Source organism: Lathyrus oleraceus, chromosome 7, assembly GCF_024323335.1.
Source record: "Lathyrus oleraceus cultivar Zhongwan6 chromosome 7, CAAS_Psat_ZW6_1.0, whole genome shotgun sequence".
NCBI lineage: Eukaryota > Viridiplantae > Streptophyta > Magnoliopsida > Fabales > Fabaceae > Lathyrus > Lathyrus oleraceus.
This window is the reverse complement of record NC_066585.1, coordinates 57,241,845-57,262,929: the sequence shown is the minus strand read 5'-3', so window position 1 is coordinate 57,262,929 and position 21,085 is coordinate 57,241,845. Positions and strand designations below refer to the sequence as shown.

At 34.7% G+C, this 21,085-nt stretch overlaps 3 protein-coding genes across 3 annotated transcripts; 1 reads left to right on the top strand and 2 right to left on the bottom strand.

Annotated features, from left to right (window-relative positions):
* Window positions 1-2,851: 2,851 nt before the first annotated feature.
* Window positions 2,852-5,249, bottom strand: LOC127101997 (uncharacterized). The gene is made up of 8 exons (XM_051039421.1): window positions 5,023-5,249; window positions 4,529-4,930; window positions 4,203-4,453; window positions 3,961-4,128; window positions 3,756-3,860; window positions 3,593-3,659; window positions 3,098-3,193; window positions 2,852-3,007 (listed from the first exon to the last, which is right to left on the bottom strand). Exons 1-8 carry the CDS (start codon window positions 5,182-5,184, stop codon window positions 2,852-2,854), a joined length of 1,407 nt encoding a protein of 468 aa, XP_050895378.1. The 5' UTR covers window positions 5,185-5,249.
* Window positions 5,250-6,810: 1,561 nt separating this feature from the next.
* LOC127101996 (uncharacterized) lies at window positions 6,811-15,209 on the bottom strand. The gene is made up of 5 exons (XM_051039420.1): window positions 15,197-15,209; window positions 14,830-15,095; window positions 14,537-14,752; window positions 14,421-14,450; window positions 6,811-6,867 (listed from the first exon to the last, which is right to left on the bottom strand). The coding sequence occupies exons 1-5, from the start codon at window positions 15,207-15,209 to the stop codon at window positions 6,811-6,813; spliced, it is 582 nt and encodes a 193-aa protein (XP_050895377.1).
* A 3,919-nt stretch (window positions 15,210-19,128) lies between these two features.
* LOC127101994 (uncharacterized) lies at window positions 19,129-19,896 on the top strand. The gene has a single exon (XM_051039419.1). The coding sequence runs from the start codon at window positions 19,129-19,131 to the stop codon at window positions 19,894-19,896; it is 768 nt and encodes a 255-aa protein (XP_050895376.1).
* Window positions 19,897-21,085: the final 1,189 nt, after the last annotated feature.

Sequence of the window (21,085 nt, the reverse complement as noted above, 5' to 3'; positions counted from 1 at the left end):
TTTTTCGACTACCTTTTCAGTCGCATTTCAAACAGCCTGAGCCTTTTAACTAGTCGATTTTTATTTCAAATTCTTTATCGAAACCTATATGTTTCTGAGAACTTTATTTTGCGCTGATTATTTTGGTGCATTCCATTTATTTTTCAGGCACTTTTGTATTTGATTTTTGTTAATATTTTTGTCCTTTAATTTTTATTTTTTTAGTCAAAATAATTATTTGAATTAACTAAGATTTAATGAGTATTTAATTTGAACTTATTGAAAATAATAGATTTTTTAAAATTATCCTTTTTTTAACTAACATGTTTTAAAAATAAAATAAAAAAAGAAATAGAAAATGAGAATAATGTGCTGATAGTACACATGATATTCCATTCACATCACCACTTTTTTCTACTGCTAGTGTAATTATTTTTCTTGCTACTTGGGTTTATCATTTAGACAAAGCTATTGATTACTTTCTTCTTGAGCCCCATAAAAATCAACCTCACAACACATCAAAATCACCCACCATAACATCACATATGAACTCACAAACCACACACTTAATACTCCTTCTTGCATCATTTTCTCGGTACCAAGCCATTGCTATTCTAAAAGAAGAAAAAAATTCTTCCTTCTTAAGAACAACAACAACATCATGAAATTCTTTCATTAAAAAGGGAGAACGTCGAAAAAAAAGAAGCAGTGGTTGAGTTATTTGGTAAATTTTATCATGTTTTGATGTTTACCTAACTTTTATGTTATGTTTTTGTTTTATTATTATTATTTATTTTTTTTAAATTGTTGACTGAGATTTTTTTTTATTACATGGTTATTAGTATAATTATTAGTATTTAGGGGAAAGAAAGAATATGAGGTTGAACAAGAAAAGGGGTTTGGAATAAAAAATTTGTGTTGATTTTGACGAGAGAGAGCAAATAATTTTATTTAAAAAAAGAAAAGAAAAAAACTATATTGTTGTTGTTTCAGTAGGCATGAGGAAGAAGATGAGTAAAATTGAGTTTTTTTAATACTTCACCGGCCACATGTCGCAATACTAATATATATATATATATATATATATATATATATATATATATATATATATATATATATATATATATATATATATATATATATATATATATATATAGATAGATAGATTTGATTTTTTTTTAAATTATGAACTTCCTCTCTCTCCATTTGAACTTGTCTTCGATTCTCCCTTATTTTTCTCATTAACTTTTTGATTTATTTATTTTATTTTTATTTTTTATTTTTTATTATTTATTTTCTTTTTGTTTTTCTGATTTTTATTTTGTTTATACTTTATTATTATTATTAATATTATTAATATTATTATTATTATTATTATTATTATTATTATTATGGTAATTATATTATTGTTATGTATATTTATTACCGTCATTATTATTGATTAGTATAAATATTATGTATTACTATTATTATTATTGTTATTATTGTTGGCATTGTTACTATTATATATTTATTATAATTATTGTTATTATTATTATAAGTATTACTATTGTTATTATTGTTATTATTATAACTTTTATTATTATTATTATTGTTTATTATTTTAATAACTATTATTATTATTTAATTATTATTATTAAAGGTTATTGATTATTATTATTGTCATTAATATTTATTGTTATTCTTGTTATTATTATTATTATTATTATTATTATTATTATTTATTTCTGTTGATTTTTATTGTAAAATATAATTATTGATTATTATTGTCTTACTAACTACCATTAAAATCATTATCATTTATATTGTTGATTATTATTTGTTTATTATTATTATTATTGTTTTATTTATTTATTAATTAAATTTTTTATTCTAAATTGTTAATGAAAAGATTCGATTTTTTTGTTCAGTCGGTTTCTTATAGATGCGTAGCAATTTTGAAGTTAAAAATTTAATTTAACTTCAGAAATTGTTTACACGCGTAGAATTTTGTTGACCGGCCTCAGATAGGATGTTTCCAACATGAATCGTCTTACTATTGCTTAACATAGTGCCAAATTATGTAGTACACATTTATTTATTCTTTATTTTCGAGTCCCTTGGCTTTTTCTTGGGCCTTCTTACAACGAGATTCTTTTATTTTTTCAATTGTCTTTCAAAGCTTATATAATTTAATTATCGTGTTGTATCCCCATTCGATAAACTGTACCCCCATTCCTAAACATGTGTAATAAATTTACCGCTTTCATTTACTTTACTGTACTAGTTGATTGTTAACAGAAGATTAAAATCAACCCTTTTAGAAAAGAACAAAAAACAAACACTCGATCCAACGTCGAGTCTTTTTTCCCAAATCAAATCCAAATTGATTATAAAGTTGAGCACCACCCACTAGTGCAGAAAGAAGATTTTACACCCGTTTTTTATACATATTACACCCGTTATGATAGGGTGTAAATTCAAAGGGTGAGATATGTATGAAGAATTTACACCCGTTTTAAAACGGGTGTAAAAAGAGAATATATTACACCCTATTTTAGATTTAAAAAAAGGGTGTAATTGGTAGATATATACATTAAATTTTAAGACATTTACACCCTATTTAATATAAAACGGGTGTAAATTGTCACCTATTACACCCTGTTTTAGATAAAAAAAGGTGTAATTGGTAGATATATACATTGAATTTTAGGACATTTACACCCTATTTAATATAAAACGGGTGTAAATTGTCACCTACATACATTGAAGTTAAACGAATTTACACCCTATTATAATTCAAACGGGTGTAAAATGACAAATATTTACACCCTATTTTTGATATATCAAATGTAACTTGTACCAATAAATCATTCATGGAACAAAAATATATCTATATATAAGTTTTTTTTAATCGCTTCTGTTTTGTCATTAAATCTTTCTTTTCCTGGTTCTCTTGCTCTTCAACCTTTTGCAAAAAGAATTGAGCCCAAAGTTGTCGGATGTGATCAATTGACTCTTTTTCATATGATGTGGTGTCTGTGAATATCTGCAAGTTCAAACATATAATAAATTAAACAACTACATGTTAAAACAATAATTTACATGTTTTTCATTAAATATATGTAATATAGAATACCTCATTGAATCTTTCAACAATACAAGCATCAATAATGTCAAACATATTTTTCATGACATAATATCCACATGCCCATCCGTTATCTTGTTGATGCCCCTGCATATAAACTCCTAGTTACATTAAAGCCACCAAAAACAACAACATCACAAACTTTTTTCCTTTTTCACAAAATTTGTACCAACACTAACTTTCTTCACTCGACATAGAAACACATACAATTTTAGTTGGTTCAGAGCATGTACAACTATAATTTTATCACCATAAGTGCAATTCAGTAATAAATATACTACATGTTTATAATGATAACTTACAAATATATCACTTGCAATTATAAAATCGGAATTTTCTTTTTCTTTATCTCATTTATAATAATATAAATAATCAAGATATATGGGCATTTAATACCTCTTTATAAATGGTATCTTTCAAGAACTAAAAAATCAAGCCAACACACCAGTATTCCAAGAAACGACAATATAGTAAAACAAATCTTACCATAATATTCTTCCAATTAGGCTTCTTCTTCTTAATACCTCTTAATAAATGATAACCTTCTAGAGCTCTGATAAAAGAGTTGTCAACGAAGTAAGTTATAAATATAAAGACTATGTGTACAAAAATTTAGTATAAATGATATCTCTCTATTTAGGCTTCTTACCCCTCCAATATGACCTTAATATTTTTCTTAGGAGATCTGTTTAATGAACAAAACCAAAAAATAATATTATCTTCAGGACAAATGACAAACAATTGCCAGTGATTGCTGTAAATTTACAAAAAAAAAGTGTTAGAATCAATAAAATTTAAATATTACAAAATAACATATGAAAAACGATAAAACCTTGAAGGAAACATGTACTTACCTATTTAGCAATGGTCCTAAATAACATTTTTTTGGCTCTCCATCCAACTTATTTTGTATGTATGTTTGAATAACTTCGGCCGGTTTTGTGTGAACTAGTATCCTATTTGGATCGAGAAACCCAAATAGTTTGTTGAAATTCTTGGAGATACACATGCGATGTAGATATCTAAATTTTTGAAACAAATATTAATTATATTTGATACATAAAAAAAATAACTAACAATAGAATATGATACTTACGTGCACCATAAAGACAAGATAGATGTGGATAGCCATTTAATACCGGAAGTTAATTCATTAAGATCCACCCTATCAATAAAAACTGAGAGTTCACTTGTTTCATGATCCAAATCTAGAGAGAATGAATTTTCCTTGAGATTGTTAATCTTTTTGAGGTAATCTTCAGAAGCATCCATTTTTTTAGTTAAATCTTCAGTAGTCATAACCTTTGAGCAACTTCCGTTAGTGCTCGTACCCACAGATTCTACATGCTGTATCAAGTGAACATTAATTAAATTAATTTTTTTCTAATTTTTAGTAGATTAATTGTATCCAGTTACGCATACCTCTTTTATAAACATCTCTTTAGGCCTCTCGGAGCGGAGCTCCAATTGCATCTGTTGTAGGAGTTTCATTCCTTGTTGGATTTGAGCTCTCTCCTCTTGCATCTCTTTTTGCATTTGTTGTTGGAGCTCTGTTCTTTGTTGTTGGAGATGTTTTTGTAATTTATGTTGGAAATCTATATTCATTTTTTGCTCCAAGGCTTGAAGGTGGGCTAGAAGGTCATCTTGAGAGACACCTCCTAAGGTGGAGCGTGAACTTTTTCCATAGAATTTCTTAAAGCCCACACCCCTAGGAGCAGTGCGGATCCGACCAGGGTGTTCATTTATTCCAAGGGCAACAGTCAAGATATCGTCACGCCCTTCAAAGACAATAGTACCTTGTGTATTTTTTTCCACTAACTCTCCCTAAAACATTTAGATACATATAAAAATGATGTAAAATGATTACTAAGTTATGAATGAAATTTAAATTTATCAATAAATCTTTTATTACTTACAATCTTAGATGCTACTAAGTTTGTTGCCTCAGATGTAAAATTTCCCGATGGCTTCTGTCGAGCCATCAACCATGCCTCATATCGCTTTAGTTCGGGAGGGTCAACCATCAAACTTTCATCACCTTTGGCCTCTTCAATCACTTTTTTCCTCCTCTCTTCCATTACGGTGGCCCTAAGTTTTTCATAACCACCACGAGACAAAATATGAGGGTGGATATTCTTTGATGCATGTGTCACTATGGCAAAAATGACTTTTAACAGCGCATCTTAGACAGCGCTTTTAAAAGAAAGCGCTGTCTAAGGGTAAAATAAAAATAGCGCGCTGAAAATGTTCCAAGAAAATAATGAAAGCGCTGTCTAAGGGGGGGTCTTAGACAGCGCTTTTAAAAAGCGCTGCCTAAGACCCCCCCTTAGACAGCGCTTTTAGAAAGCGCTTTTAAATATAGACCTTAGACAGCGCTTTTGATAAAGCGCTGTCTAAGGTCTTTAAGTTTTAAAAAAAAATTAAAACCAAAAGCGCTGTCTAAGGGGGGTTTAGAAAGCGCTTTTGGAAAGCGCTGTCTAAGGCCCCCCTTAGAAAGCGCTTTCCACAAAAGCGCTGTCTAAGGTGTAATTAAAATAAAATTTCAGACTTCATTTCTATTTTCGTTCTCTGTTCTTTTGTTTTCAAGCTTCAACCAGCGGCGACAACCCTAACGGCGAAAACCAGCGGCGACAACCCTAACGGCGAACACCAGCGAACACGAATACACTTGCGGTATGTTCTTCAATCTTTCTTCATTTCTATTGTTCATGTTATTACAACTGGTTTTTCAAGTACAGTACCCACCACTTCATACATTCTGCAGCGTCATTCCCTTATGCATCATTGTGAAGCTTTAGCTTTTAAGTAGCTGATTGTTGTACTAGTTCATATACAATTTTGATTGGAGTTGTGGTGACTAAGGTAGTATCTCACCATAAGTTAGTGCTTGACAATGTTCTTCATGTGCCCTCTATCACTAGGAACCTGATATCTGTCTCCAAATTTTCTGTTGATAACAATGTTGTTTTTGAGTTTAGGGTTGACAAATTGTGTGAAATGTCAGGTTTCTAAACAAGTTCTTATTGAGGGATTCCTTGATAATAATGGCTTGCACTGCCTTCCCAAGCTCTCATTGAAGCTCTCAGGGTTCAATTGCTTAAATAAATCCTTGCCTACACAGCTTGATGCTCAAGGCTACACTGTTGTCAAACCTAGTTTAGATGAGGTTTCCTCTTGTAATTCTTTGGCTGTATGGCATCATAGATTAGGTCATGCCAATTTCAATTCTGTCAAACAAATTCTCAGAAAGTGTAATGTTTCTCTACCTAATAAACATGATTCTTTGTTGTGTAAATCTTGCAATCTAGGCAAAGCTCATAGATTACATGACCCTACTTCAACTACTGTCTATGATAATGCCTTTGATATTATTTATTCTGACTTGTGGGGTCCCTCTCCTAATCCGTCTAGTCCTGGCTATAGATATTACATTGCCTTTGTAGATGGTCACACTAGGTATACTTGGTTATACTTTCTGAAACAAAAGTCAGAAGCTCTACAATCCTTTAAGCTATTTCATGTGTTTATTCAAACTCAATTTAAGACAACTATCAAGTCAGTCCAATCTGACTATGGAGGTAAACTTAGATCTTTCTCCAAGTTCTTAGTAGACCTAAGCATAAGTCACAGGCTTACCTGCTCACATACATCTCACCAAAGTGGATATGTAGAAAGAAAACACATTCACATAGTTGAAATGAGCCTCACCCTACTTGCTCATTCATCCATTCCTGTAACCTATTGGGATCATAGTTTTTCCACTGCAGTTTATTTGATCAATAGGTTACCATCATCCATACTCACTAAGTTTGATTCACCATACCATGCTCTTTATAACAAACATCCTAGCTATCAAACCTTGAAAGTGTTTACTTTAGTTATGTATTTTCGTCTGGATTAATTGTTTACTTTAATAAGTAGGAAAACCATGGATAAAACATGGATCTGTGCCGATCGAATGACCAAAGAGTACGAGAGTGGGGTTTTGGAATTCGTTAAGTATGCTGTTCAACACGCTGAAAACCCCAGACGAATGCATTGTCCTTGCTTGCGTTGTTGTTATATTGGTAAGGTTGACGCACATGGATTGAAATCGCATTTGCTGAGGCATGGAATTGATCAAAGTTATCAGTGTTGGATATTTCATGGTGAGAAAATTAACGAGAATGTTGAATCGAGTGGAAAAAGTAGTACGACCTATGCTTCATATGACAAAGACACGGAAACATACGATTGTGATCGAGTTGAAGAGATTGTAGAAGCACTGGAAGAAGATCTTCATGATTGTCCTGAAATGTTTGAGAGGATGGTAAGCGATGCAGAGAAACCGTTGTACAAAGGTTGCACTAAATTCTCAAGACTTTCTGCGGTATTAAAGTTGTACAACTTAAAGGCGGGCAATGGATGGTCGGATAAAAGTTTCACAGAGTTGTTGGCCCTTATGAGAGAAATGCTACCGGATGATAATGTTCTTCCTAATCGAACCTATGAGGCAAAAAAAATGTTGTGCTCTATTGGCATGAGCTATGATAAGATACATGCTTGTCCTAACGATTGCATTTTGTTTCGTAACGAATACGCAATGTTAAATGAGTGCCCTAAATGCGGTTTGTCTCGATATAAGAAAAGATTATCTCCCGCAAAAGTCTTATGGTATTTTCCGATAATTCCGAGATTTAGGCGCATGTTTCGTAGTGAAACCGATGCAAGACATCTTACTTGGCATGCAGATGAAAGAATTATTGATGGAATGTATCGGCATCCGGCTGATTCACCACAGTGGTCGAAGATTGATAATGATTATCCTGAGTTTGGATCAGAAGCAAGAAACCTTCGATTGGCATTATCTACTGATGGAATGAACCCACATGGTCTTCAAAGTATCTCACATACCACATGGCCTGTGATTCTTATGATTTATAACCTACCTCCGTGGCTATGTATGAAGCGTAAGTACATGATGTTATCTATGTTAATCTCTGGGCCTAAACAACCAGGGAATGACATTGACGTATACTTGACACCTCTGATCGAAGATTTAAAGATTTTGTGGGAGAACGGTGTGGAGGTTTATGATGGATATAGGAAAGAAAGTTTCAATTTGAGGGCGATGTTGTTTGGCACAATTAATGATTTTCCAGCATACGGGAATCTATCTGGGTATAGCATTAAAGGTCAACGTGCGTGTCCTGTTTGTGAAGACGGAACCGATACGATTCGATTGGAACTTTGCCAGAAGAATGTGTTTCTCGGTCATCGTAGATTCTTACATTCTAAACATCACTACCGTGGGTGGAGAAAAGCATTCAATGGAGACACCGAACATCGTAGAGCTCCACCCGCATTGTCAGGTGAACAAGTTTTTGAAAAGGTGAAAGATGTGCGTACTGAGTTTGGCAAGCCTTTTGCACATAAGATTGTGAAAGGTGGGTGGAAGAAAAGGTCGATATTTTTTGAATTGCCATATTGGAAGTCTTTGTACGTGAGACATTTTCTCGATGTTATGCATATTGAAAAAAACGTATTTGAAAGTGTTATCGGTACATTACTCAATATAAAAGGCAAGTCTAAGGATGGCCTTAAAGCAAGGGAGGACATGTTAAAAATGGGAATGAGAACTGAATTAGCACCCGTGAAGAAAGGAAGACGAACATATCTACCACCTGCTGCTTTTACTTTATCTAGAAAGGAGAAAAAAATTTTGTGTAAGTCTCTGAGTGAAGTTAAGGTTCCAGAAGGATACTCATCTGATATCAGAAGACTTGTTTCTATGAAAGACCTCAAGTTGAAGAATTTGAAGACACATGATTGCCATGTTATAATGGAACATTTTCTACCGATAGGTATACGTTCTATTTTGCCAGAAAAAGTAAGAAGTGCCATAACTAAATTGTGTTTTTTCTTTAGGTCAATTTGTAGTAAGGTGATCGATCCCGAGATCTTACCAACACTACAAAAAGAGATTGTAATTACCTTGTGTGAGCTTGAAATGTATTTTCCTCCGTCTTTTTTGACATAATGGTTCATTTAGTTGTTCATCTTGTGAAAGAGACACAGTTGTGTGGACCAGCATATATGAGATGGATGTACCCTGCTGAACGGTACATGAAAATATTAAAAGGGTACGTGAAATCCCGAAGTCGACCAGAGGGTTGTATTGTTGAACGATACATTGTTGAAGAAGCTGTTGAGTTTTGTACTGAATATTTGTCTAACGTTCAATCGATTGGACTCCCCAGAGCTCAGATTTTCGACAAAATGGAAGGTAAAAAATTAATTGGGAATAAAATTGTGACAATATCAAGGGATGAACGGGATCAAGTTCATTTGTATGTTCTGCACAATAATAATGAGGTTGAGCCATATGTTGAAATGCACAAGGATGTACTCCGAATGTTAAATCCGAACAGAAATGAAAATTGGATAGTTATAGAGCACAATCAAAGTTTCATACAATGGTTGAAGGATCATATTTATTTGAAGCGCTCTTCAGATCCTTCTTCGGTAACAGAAAGGTTGAGATGTTTGGCGTATGGTCCAAGTTTGCATGTGTTTTCTCATAGCGCATATTCAATTAATGGATACACATTTTATACCAAAGAACAAGATGATAAGAGTACTATGCAAAATAGTGGTGTCACCGTGCTAGCTGAAGCAATGCATATATCAAGTATGAAGGACTTAAACCCCAAATATGCAAATTTGTCATATTTTGGAGTTATAGAGCATATTTGGGTGTTTGATTACGAGAAGTTTCAGATTCCCATCTTTGGTTGCAAGTGGGTGAGTAGTAGTGGCATACAAATGGATAAGTCTGGATTTTTGCAAGTTGATTTTACTAGGGTGGGGTACAAAGATGAACCTTTTATTCTAGCATCTCAAGCTAAACAAGTGTTCTATGTGAATGACCCGAAGAGTACAAAATGGTCTATAGTGCTTTTCTCTAACAAAGTGACTGATGATAGCGGTGTCGATCAATGTGATATTGATGTTGAGAATGAGTCATGCATTAGACGGAATGAGTTGAATAGAAATGATGAAGTTGAGGATCTTATACCGGATGAGTCATATATAAGAAACGATCATAATGAGGGAATTTGGATCAATTCATCCGTACGCATTGCTAAGAAACAAGTGATTAATATTCCAACAAAGAAAAGAAAGAGATGTTAGTGACTTAGGTAAATTATCCATGGTTTCTTTATGTTTTTTTTTCATTTGTTTTGATTATAAGTTATATGTGGTAATGCATGATTTCATTATATTTTTGTATTCAATTGCTTTGATTATAAGTTATATCTGATAATGCATGATTTCTTTATTTTTTTGTTTTCAATTGTTTTGATTATAAGTTATATTTGATATTTGATGGTTTCCTTGGTTTATTACAGGTTAGACATGGCTGATGACCAACATGAGGAAGTTAGTAAAGTATCCGCGGAAGAAGAAATCCGAAGAGGCATCACAGTAATGCGAAGGGTGGTCCAAGGAAGATCTCGAGGCATCATACTAGATGTCTCTTGGAACAACCAGGGACAACTTATAGAACCTAATGGGCATACCTTAACTAGTTTCATCGGTGCACTAGTAAGGAATGAAATTCCCATTACGTGTGATGATTGGAGAAATAAAGAGTTGAAAGAGTCCAAAGAAAAAATTTGGAGTGAGATAAAGGTACAATCATTTGGCCCTTAATTATACCGTATCAATTATATTTTTTTCAATTACCGATACTAACTATCAATCTGTATGTTTTTCTTAGCGATGTTTTAACATCGAAGAAGAAAGAAGAGGGTTTTGCATGAAATTGGCCGGAAAGCTTCTTAGAGGGTTTCGGACATTTTTATCATCCAAGTTCCTTAAGGATGCGGATGGTAATTTTGTGGATGCGGAGCTTCCTAGAAAATATGAAAGTTTGATATCGGCTGAAGAATGGGAAGCTTTCAAATCCAAAAGACAAGATCCGACTTTTCAAAGAATAAGTGCTACGAATCGGGAAAGAGCATCGAGTCCCGCATATCCGTACCGAAAAGGACGTGTCGGATATGGACGCTTAGAACAATCCATGGTAAGTATTTATAAATTGCGAAAACAAATTTGTTCATCATATATTAGTTTTATCTGATCAAATTGTATGACTTAATGTGTAGCTGCAGAAGGAGGAAAGTTCAGAAACATCTCTTCCTGCACATGTTTTGTGGAAGGAAGCCCGTGTGGGCAAATCCGGAGTTCCTCAAGAAGACGTTTTAAACGTATACCAGAAATGTGTAAGTATAACATTTTTTCATTAATTGAATAACATTTTTATTCACAAATATTTGACAAGTATACGGTATTCATCTGATTTTTCAGGAGGAGCTATCTCAGACTCTATCTCCCGATGATACTAAGAACATACTTAGTCGGGCATTAGATGTCCCTGAGTATTCTGGTCGGGTGAGGGGTAAGGGATTTGGAGTCACTCCGACCTCCCTCAGTGTTAGAAAAGGAAAGGCTCCTAGTAATCGGGAGCTTCATGCAAGATTGGAAGCCATGCAAGCTGAGCTTGATGCACTGAGGAGAGAAAGAGAGGCTAGCGCCTCAACGGTATACAGAGATGCTTCGGACAAAAACAGTATCAACTGTACCTTTCAGCCGAACATTCCAGAGGTAATTACATATAATTGTCTTAAATTGAACTGTTTGCTTAAATTATGTATTTGACATATATACACATTAACGATTTCTTGTTATTATTGGTTTTAGGGCATTTCCCATTGTCAGCTGTATTTGTCGTCACCACACTATCGGATGGTTGGCAAGGGAAAAGTGCATAACGTTAGCGGAGTATTACTCCACACTAGAGAGCTCCCTGCTGGATGTTTGAAGGTATCAGTTGATATTGCAGTTGACCCGAATGCATTATTACCATATCCTAGCGATGATTCGGATGCAACAACGGTGCACGAAGCAGTAGGTTCGTTTGTTGCATGGCCGACAAACCTCATATGCGTAGGATATGAGGTATGCTTAAAACTTATGTTAACTTTAATGTGTATATTCAAAGTTTAAAATTTATGCTTAAAATTTTACTTACATATTTTCCTTGATTATGTTAAATAGACTCCCACAAAATCCAAATCAAGAAAAGAGGTAATATACAATTATATGACATATATTCATGGAAGTTGTTACATTCTTAATTTGATCTAACTATTTATATGACATGTAGGTTCAAGAAAATGAGGTTAGCAATGCCTCCGCACAACAAATAAAGGAGGTTAAGAACGCCTCCGCACGGGTAAAAAGTTCTGGTGCTAAGAAGACCGTAGCTAGGAAAAAACCTACCACCAAGTATAGGTCGTGCCTCAGGACATTTATAGAGATGACCGATATACCGACCGGAGGTGTTCGGACTATACATATGGAGGAAGGGATTTTCGGCTTTGCTCACGACCAAATGATTGGTAATGAAGACTTCATGCAAGTATTTGGTCATGAAGAAATCGGCGTCAACGTTGTCAATACATATATTAGGTAAATCCGGTCTACTTTGTTTTATTAATTCGGTTTACTTTATGTTAATCCGGTTTACTTTATGTTTCAAAAGAGGTGTTAATGATGTTTTTATATTAGGTTTTTGTATGACAAAATGATGCGCCCCAATGATTTGGACCAGTCATTCGGATTCTTAGCACCAGCGAGCATCAACTTAGGTGCAATCTTAAATAACCCGGATTCCGTGACGGAGTACGTTCTTCGGATCCTCAATGACAATAAAAATGCGGAGAAGTTGTTTTTTATACCGTTTAATACCGGGTTAGCATTTCATTCTAAATTCATATTTTATAATTATTTTCCAAGTTACCATCTAACATTTGCCTAATCATTACAGTGGACATTGGTTGTTGCTCGCAATCAATCCTATCCGAGAAATTGTGTATTATCTTGACTCGTTAGGAAATGATTGGACAACATACCCGGATATGAAGCGCCTAATTGACACGTAAGTGAGAATGTTCAAAATTTTTCTTAGTTTATGTTAATTGTTCTAATTGCTTCATTTTTATTTTATTAGCATCCTACAAGCTTTTCGGGCCCAACGAGATATCCAAACCTCAAGGAGGGGCGCCAACCGCATTACATGGATTAAAGTGGCGGTATATTTTTAATTACCACATTTTTTATTATATTAGTGATGACACTTGATAAAACTTAGGATTTATAATCCATATTTTTTTTCATGTAGTGTCCTCAACAACGTAATCAAATAGATTGCGGGTATTTCGTGTTGAGGTTTATGCGGGATACTCTTGCTTTGGGCCGATTAGTGATTCCCACCGATGTATGTATTACTAACTTATGAGTTAATTTTATATTTACACATATCTCATATAATTAAATAGTTGGAATTAATTCAAAATATTTTTTGCTTCATATGTAGTACTTTGAGGAATTCAAGTGTGCATTTTATACAAAGGATCAAGTGGACGAAATCAAAGAGGAGTGGTGTCAATTCATGATAGAGCTCAAAGTTTTTTCATAAATTTGTGTAATTTTGTAGTATATTTGTAATATATGTAATGACTTGTAAATGTGTACATAAATTTCGAGTATAGGTAATGACTTGTAAATGTGTACATAAATTTGTATATATTTTGATACATTTAAGGCAAAATTGGTTTGAATTGGTATATATATATTTGTTAGCCAAAAATTGGTAGAAAAAAGGCCAAAATGGCATGTATAAAATGTGATTCTGTCTGTCAAAATCTGGTTGAAAACAGGTAGAAATTCTGGTTTATAAACCTGGAAAAAATGTGGTTTAAAACAAAAGCTACAAAAATTTTCGTATACATTAGACAGCGCTTTTGGAAAAAGCGCTGTCTAAGGGGGGGCTTAGAAAGCGCTTTAGGCAAAAGCGCTGTCTAAGGGGGGGCTTAGACAGCGCTTTTTGAAAAGCGCTGTCTAAGCCCCCCCCTTAGACAGCGCTTTTGCCTAAAGCGCTGTCTAAGGTATACCTAAAAAAATTAAAATAGGGGGGCTTAGACAGCGCTTTTCAAAAAGCGCTGTCTAAGCCCCCCTATTTTAATTTTTTTAGGTATACCTTAGACAGCGCTTTTGCCAAAAGCGCTGTCTAAGGTATACCTAAAAAAATTAAAATAGGAGGGTCTTAGAAAGCGCTTTAGGCCAAAGCGCTGTCTAAGGGGGGGGCTTAGACAGCGCTTTTAAGATTTCAAAAAGCGCTGTCTAAACCTTTAGCAGCGGTGGTTTAGACAGCGCTTTAAAGCGCTGTCTAAGGCTAAAAAAAGCGCTGTCTAAGGTCTTGTTTGGCGTAGTGTGTCTTTCCTTTTAGCCTTTTCTCCTATTACAAATAAATCACATTAAACTAAACGTCAAAAACCAAATCAATTTAGATAACATAAAAATAAATCTACAAATTTAACTAACTTGAAAATCTTCTTTTTGTCGAGTCTGGACAAACAAATCCCAATCTTCTTCTTTGATAAATTTATACTTTTCAAATGGAGTTGTATTTCCATGCTTATCTCCTTTCCCAAATATATAGACATTTGAGAGCAATGTCTTAAATTGCTTCAATCGTTCCCCCATATAAACAAACCAATGCTTCCTAAATTCTTTATCAGTGGGGCAAGTGAACTTACACTTCAAAACATAAGGAGTGTTAGTAATTGAAGCAATTATAGATAATAACTTTAAAATAATTAATTAAAAATGCATACCGTGATATCGTCCCATATCACGTCCTTCAACTTATCGCTTATCTTTTTCCATTGCTTTTCATTTATACTAACCTTGCTACGTGCAATGAATGACAAATAACTTTTAAACTTTGCAGCATACTGACCAATGGGTTGGAAGGTATCAGGATCAAAATCAATTTGGTATTTTTCACCATCAGGAAGTTTGGCAATGAAACGTAGCAATGCTGTGACACCTCTAGTCTTCTTTTTTTTTGGTGAAGAGCTAGATGGTTTATCCATAATTCCTGTTTAGAGAGAAAACAATATTAGTCAAAACTAAAATTAAAATGAATAATAAACATAATAGACTTCTTCTCCAGTTAAGGCCTTTGGGGCAACTTTATACTCCTGATATCCATTAAAAGCCTTTTTCAATCTTCGATATGGGTGATTATGATTAAGAAATCTTCGGTGTCCAAGGTAAACAGTCTTTTTTCCTTTCTCTAATTGATGGTAGCATGTATCTTTAACAGCAGACTAAAACCAACATACTTAAACAGCTTATTAGCATTATTCACTAGTAAAACATGGTAAATCAGTAAGTTGATCGATACTAATTCCTTCATTCAAAAATTACTCTAGTTATGGACACCTGTGAAAAAAAGTGTGTCCGTTACTCTAGTTAAGGACACCCGTGAAAAAAAGTGTGTCCGTTACTCTAGTTATGGACACCGGTGAAAAAATGTGTGTCCGTCCGTGTCGGACACCTCGACCATCACACATCTAATTTATTCATTTTTTAAAATTATTTTCAGTGTCGTCGTATAAGTGTGTCGTATAAGTGTCAGAGTAGTTTTCGGTGTGTTCGTGCTTCATAGGCTCTATACAAGAGTTCAACAACAATTCCTTCATTCAAAAAACTAGTATCATTCATAATGTAGAAATCATGATAAGTAAAAGAACACAAAGCTACTCAACAAATCCTCTTGAAACGCAACCAATAAGCATGCGATCAAAAAGACTAACCAACCAATATAAAATAAGCACGCACAAAAAAGATACACATGAAAAAGCAGTGATTTTACAGTCATAGAAAAAATGTTAATGAGAGGAGCAGAGTAATAGTGCAGAGAAATTAGGCATTACCTAGTTCAGCAATTGGTAGAGCAATAGTGAGAGTGAGTGAACAATCGTAGGGTTTTTCTTCAATAATAAAAATCCGTTAGTGATTTCAGTTACAGAGAGAAAGAACGAAACGACAAGGAAGCGGTCCAGTGGAGACCCTAAACGAGGCGTTGCGTTGAATGGAGCAGCGATGAGGGAAAACGATTGTTCGTGTAATGTGAGAAGAAACTGTCTCCGTCGTGTGTGCCGTCGCCGCAAGCGTTGTTGTGAGGAGGAGGAAGGTAGAATAAATAGGAAGTAGAACGGCACAGGGGAAGTTTGAAGAGTGGGTGATGAATACACCTAAGCTAGCTTGTGCAGCGTGCAAAATATTGAAGTGGTAGTCCTATGCATAGGAAAGTATAATTTGGGCTTTAAATGTGTTAGGGCACTCTTTTAATTAAAAAAATTGTAGTACTCTCTTCTACGGTTACTGTGTAAAGTTGAAATTTCCTTATTTTTTAAAAGAAATTGACACATGGTAAGTTTAGTTTAGTTTTTTTGTTTTTTTAAGTTTTGGAATGATTTTTAGTAATATATATATATATATATATATATATATATATATATATATATATATATTCATTTGAGATTGAATCATAAACTACCTAGTTTAGACCAACAACAAGACAGAAAGAAAACAATTTTTACCTTCCCTAAACTCAAACCTAAATTTCCTATTAGTTTATTTTCTAAGTAACTTCATCTATCTCTATTTTAATATAACGGGTTTAATATAAATTTAGTCATTTATATTGTTATAATTATACACCCTATTTTTAAATATAGGGTGTCTATTGTTATATATTAATATTAAAATTTATTATTTTTTAAAGAAAATTTAAGATTAAACAAATAAGAATAATAAAAGTTATTGTTTAAGGCACGAATATTTTATTTTTATTTTTAAATTTACACCCTTTTTTTGAATATCAGGTGTAATATAGAGTTGATAATAAATAATATTTGAATTTACACCCGTTATTTAAAAATAGGGTGTCTATTGTTACGTACTAAAATTCAAAATAAGACTTTATTTACAAAACTGCCACCGCATTTGCTTTTTACACCCGTTTTTTGTAAAACGGGTGTAAATTTACAAATTATATTATTCTTTTTGTACTAGTGACCCCTGCCACATCCAAATTATTTTCATAAGTCAACTTCTGACACTTGATCCAATGTCAAGTCGTCCCCCTATTTTCAAAAGCTTTTCACAATAAAAATGGAAGAAATTGATTAAGTTTAGACTTTCTCTGTTTCGGATGTTAGGATACTGTTGTAGAGCTCAATGTTCAAACATTCGTCTTCCATATTAAAATACAATAATTACTAGAATTAGGTCATTTCTCTTATAGAAGAAAAAGATTGATTGGGTATCGACCTTCTCTTTCCCGATTATTTGGACACTGCTGTAGAGCTCTATGTCTGATTAATCGTCTTTCGTTAATGAACTTTGACCTAATTTGCCATATTTTCATAAACAAACTTTTGGATGAAAAGAGAGTGATTGGGCTTAGGCCTCTTCCTTTTTGGGCATTCGAGTACTGTAGTAGAGCTCCCTGCTTGGATGCCTGTCTCCGCTTAAAATCAACTCAAACTCAACAAACTATTTTCTGCCCTTGTGCGACTCCGAAAACATTTTCAGAAAAGAGTATGCAACATCCATTTTGATGCGAAACAAACAAAGACTTCAGCCTCCAAGAGCGAGCAACAAGTAAAGGTTTAATCGCTCAAATATGATCCAAGCATCACTCTCTTTAAAAGCAATCCACCCAGTAGTTCTCTTTGGGTAGAACTACGTATGCCTTGAGTTCTTCATAGCACCTAGAGATACGTAGGAGCAGGATTGTGAAATATTGTCAGGCACATTAATATTAAAAAACCCTAAGTCTTTCCTTTCTTTCTTTCTCTTTCCTTACCCGATAAGTAGAAGATCGCAAACGATATCACGCTAACACTCTAACACGAAACAAACTAAATGGGTCTCATTGAATACAATGGATGTGAGGGGTGCTAATACCTTCCCCTTGCATAACCGATTCCCGAACCCGATTTGGTTGCGACGACCATTTGTTTTTGTTTTTTTCGTGGGTTTTATCGATATTTCCCCTTTCCCTCTTTGGGAATAAATAAAGTTTGGTGGCGACTCTGTTTTTTTTATATTTCGAGCGTTCCTTACGCTTGGGTATTTTTCGCGCCGCGACAGCTGACGACTCTGTTGGGGACATATCGTCTCCTATGCGAGTCCACCCTAATTTAGTTTGTTTTGTGTTTGAGTTTTTGCTTTTATCTGTTTATTTAATTCTTATTTGTTTTATCTATATATATGCCTTTATTATCTGTATTTCCAATTGTTGTGTTATTGGTATATGGTATCATTGGAACTTTCTGGACTATTGGCATTTGTGTGAGGAAAAGCTTTATACCCGTGCTATGAGAAAAACTTAAGTTAGGATGGTGGTTATGTAGTATTGACCTGCGAGACATCAGACTCGTTAGGTTGATGCGAGAACCCCACTCAGATGAGATCCCTTGAAAGTATTATTGTCTTACGATTAGTCGTTTTGGCGGTGATACTTTCAACCTCGATCTATGATTCTGAGGACCTTTTGTAGAACCCTGAACCTATGGCTTTTAGGACCGATGGTTGTGTAGTGTTGACCTATGAGAATTAGGACTCATTGGGTTAATGCGAAAACCTCACTCAGAATAGATCATTCTTTGAGGATATTATTGTCTTACGAGTAGTCGTTCTGACGATAATATTGTCAGGTGTGATCCATGACTCTTGGAACCGTTTCTAGAACCATGGAGTCGATGGTTGTGTAGTATTGACCTACGAGACTTAGGACTCGTTGGGTTAATATAAAGACCTCACCTAGAATAGATCCTTTTAAAGATATTATTGTCTTATGATTAGTCGTTCTGGCGATAATATTCTTGAATTGGGTCCATGACTCTAGGAACCTTTTAAACCCTAGAGCTTACCTGTGTTTGGTTTTCCTATTCCTGGAACCTTTCCTCCATGAAGTAATTAATCGGAATGTTCCAATGATCACCTACCCAACTGTACATACATAAACATAAAACATTTCATAATCATAACACATATGACATGTGCATATTTTCAAGGGACCTAAAGACTCGTTTTATTTCAGGCATTCAGAAGACATGGGTAGCACTCAAAAAAGTACTTATTCATTCAAGTTCAGGAATCCAAAGCTAGGATTGATTAAGGGGTTGATCTCAGATGTGAAAAAAATTAGAAGGGACAAATTTTGTGTTGAGTATGGTGACCTGTTGACTATCATGAACACCGAGGTGGATGCTTGGGCCATTTTCACTTTGGCACAATTCTATGATCCTCCCTTGCGGTGTTTTACATTCCAGGACTTCCAGTTGGCGCCAACACTGGAAGAGTTCTCACATATAGCAGACATTGGTATCAAGGATGAAGTCCCTCACACCGGTTTAGGGGAATTTCCTACACATCAACAAATAGGTTCATCTATACATCTAGATAAAGCGGAAGTGAAAGCTAATCTTGGACCAAAAGGAGACACTTTGGGCTTCACTTTAAAGTTCTTAGTGAGAAAAGCTTCAGATTTCAAAAGTAAAGAAGATTGGGTCGCTTTCAATATTGTGTTAGCCTTGATACTCTATGGGATTGTCTTGTTCCCGAACATTGATGACTTCGTGGACATGACTGCTATACGCATTTTCTTGCTCAAGAATCCCATTCCCACCTTGCTTGCAGATGTTTATCACTCTATCCATTGGAAAAATGAGAAGAATGGGGGGATGATTCAGTGTTGTGCTCCTTTACTGTATAAATGGTTCTTATCTCACTTACCAAGCGAAGGGCCTTTTGTTCAGAACAAGGATAACCTCAAGTGGTCTCAAAAAATCATGTCTCTCATTGCCAATGACATCGCCTAGTACTCTCGTGTTTATGATGATGTGGACATAATCGTCAAATGTGGCAACTTCCATAATGTGCAACTCATAGGAACTCGAGGTTGCATCAATTACAATCCTGAGCTTGCTATGCGGCAACTTGGGTTTCCTATGGATGACAAACCAGAGGACAAGTTGTTAGAAGGTTTCTTGCTGGGAGAAGGAGTGAAGAACTTTGATCTAGTGAAGAGGATAGGTCGTGCCTGGACTAAAGTTCGTAGAGAGGGAAAAATGGAGCGTGGAAAGAAGAATTGTATAGCTAGAGGGCCATATACAAGTTGGGTCCAAGCCAGAGCTTCTCAAGACAAACTACCATACCCTTATGAGCCTCCAATGCATACAAATCCTCTAGAACCTACTCACGTCACTATGGAGGAAGCTAAAGAGCTCAAAGTTGTCATCAAAAGTTTGGAAAAAGATAATGAAGAGCTACGGTTGAACCTTCTCCGGATTACTGAAGAAAGGGATAATCATAAGTGGGAGCTTGGGCGGAAGAAAACACAACTTCAAGCAAATGTGGAAAGGACTGATAAGGAGGAATAAAAGAGAAAAAGAGTCAAACAGGGGTTAGATCAGGCTAACAGCTGCTTGAATACCGTCAAAAGCCAACTGAAAGAGGCTGAGAGGGATTGTCGTGAGAAAGAGAAATGGTGGAAGCTCGCCACAAAACAAAAGAAGGAGATAAGAGAGACGCTTGAGGCTGAGATAGCCAACCTCAGTGTTTCACTCTGTGAATCAAAAGAAAGGGAAGAACGAGAATGCCGCAGTAAAGAGAGTGCTCTGGCTGCTACTCAGGTTACACCTGAAATATGGAAAGGAAAGTGCCAGGAGGCTGAAAATGCTAATGAGTGGGAACGATACTGGAGAGGCCGACATGACTCTTTGCTACAAGAAGGTGAAGATTGGATGAACGCAAGGGAAAATGTGAATGCTAGTTTGGCAGCCTGCGAGGAAACCATCCAGTTTTTACATGAACAAAGAAATGAGTATCGAGACAAGTTTGCCAGTTTGATAGACTTCTGTAATGGCATGGCTACGAATGTGCCTTTGATGCTAAGATGTGCTCTGGAAGACATAGACAATGACAACATCTCTCTTTCAGTGACCGAATTTATTTATCTTTGTGAAGACATGATGAAAAGGTTCAAAGGAGAGTTGGAAGAGCTCAACA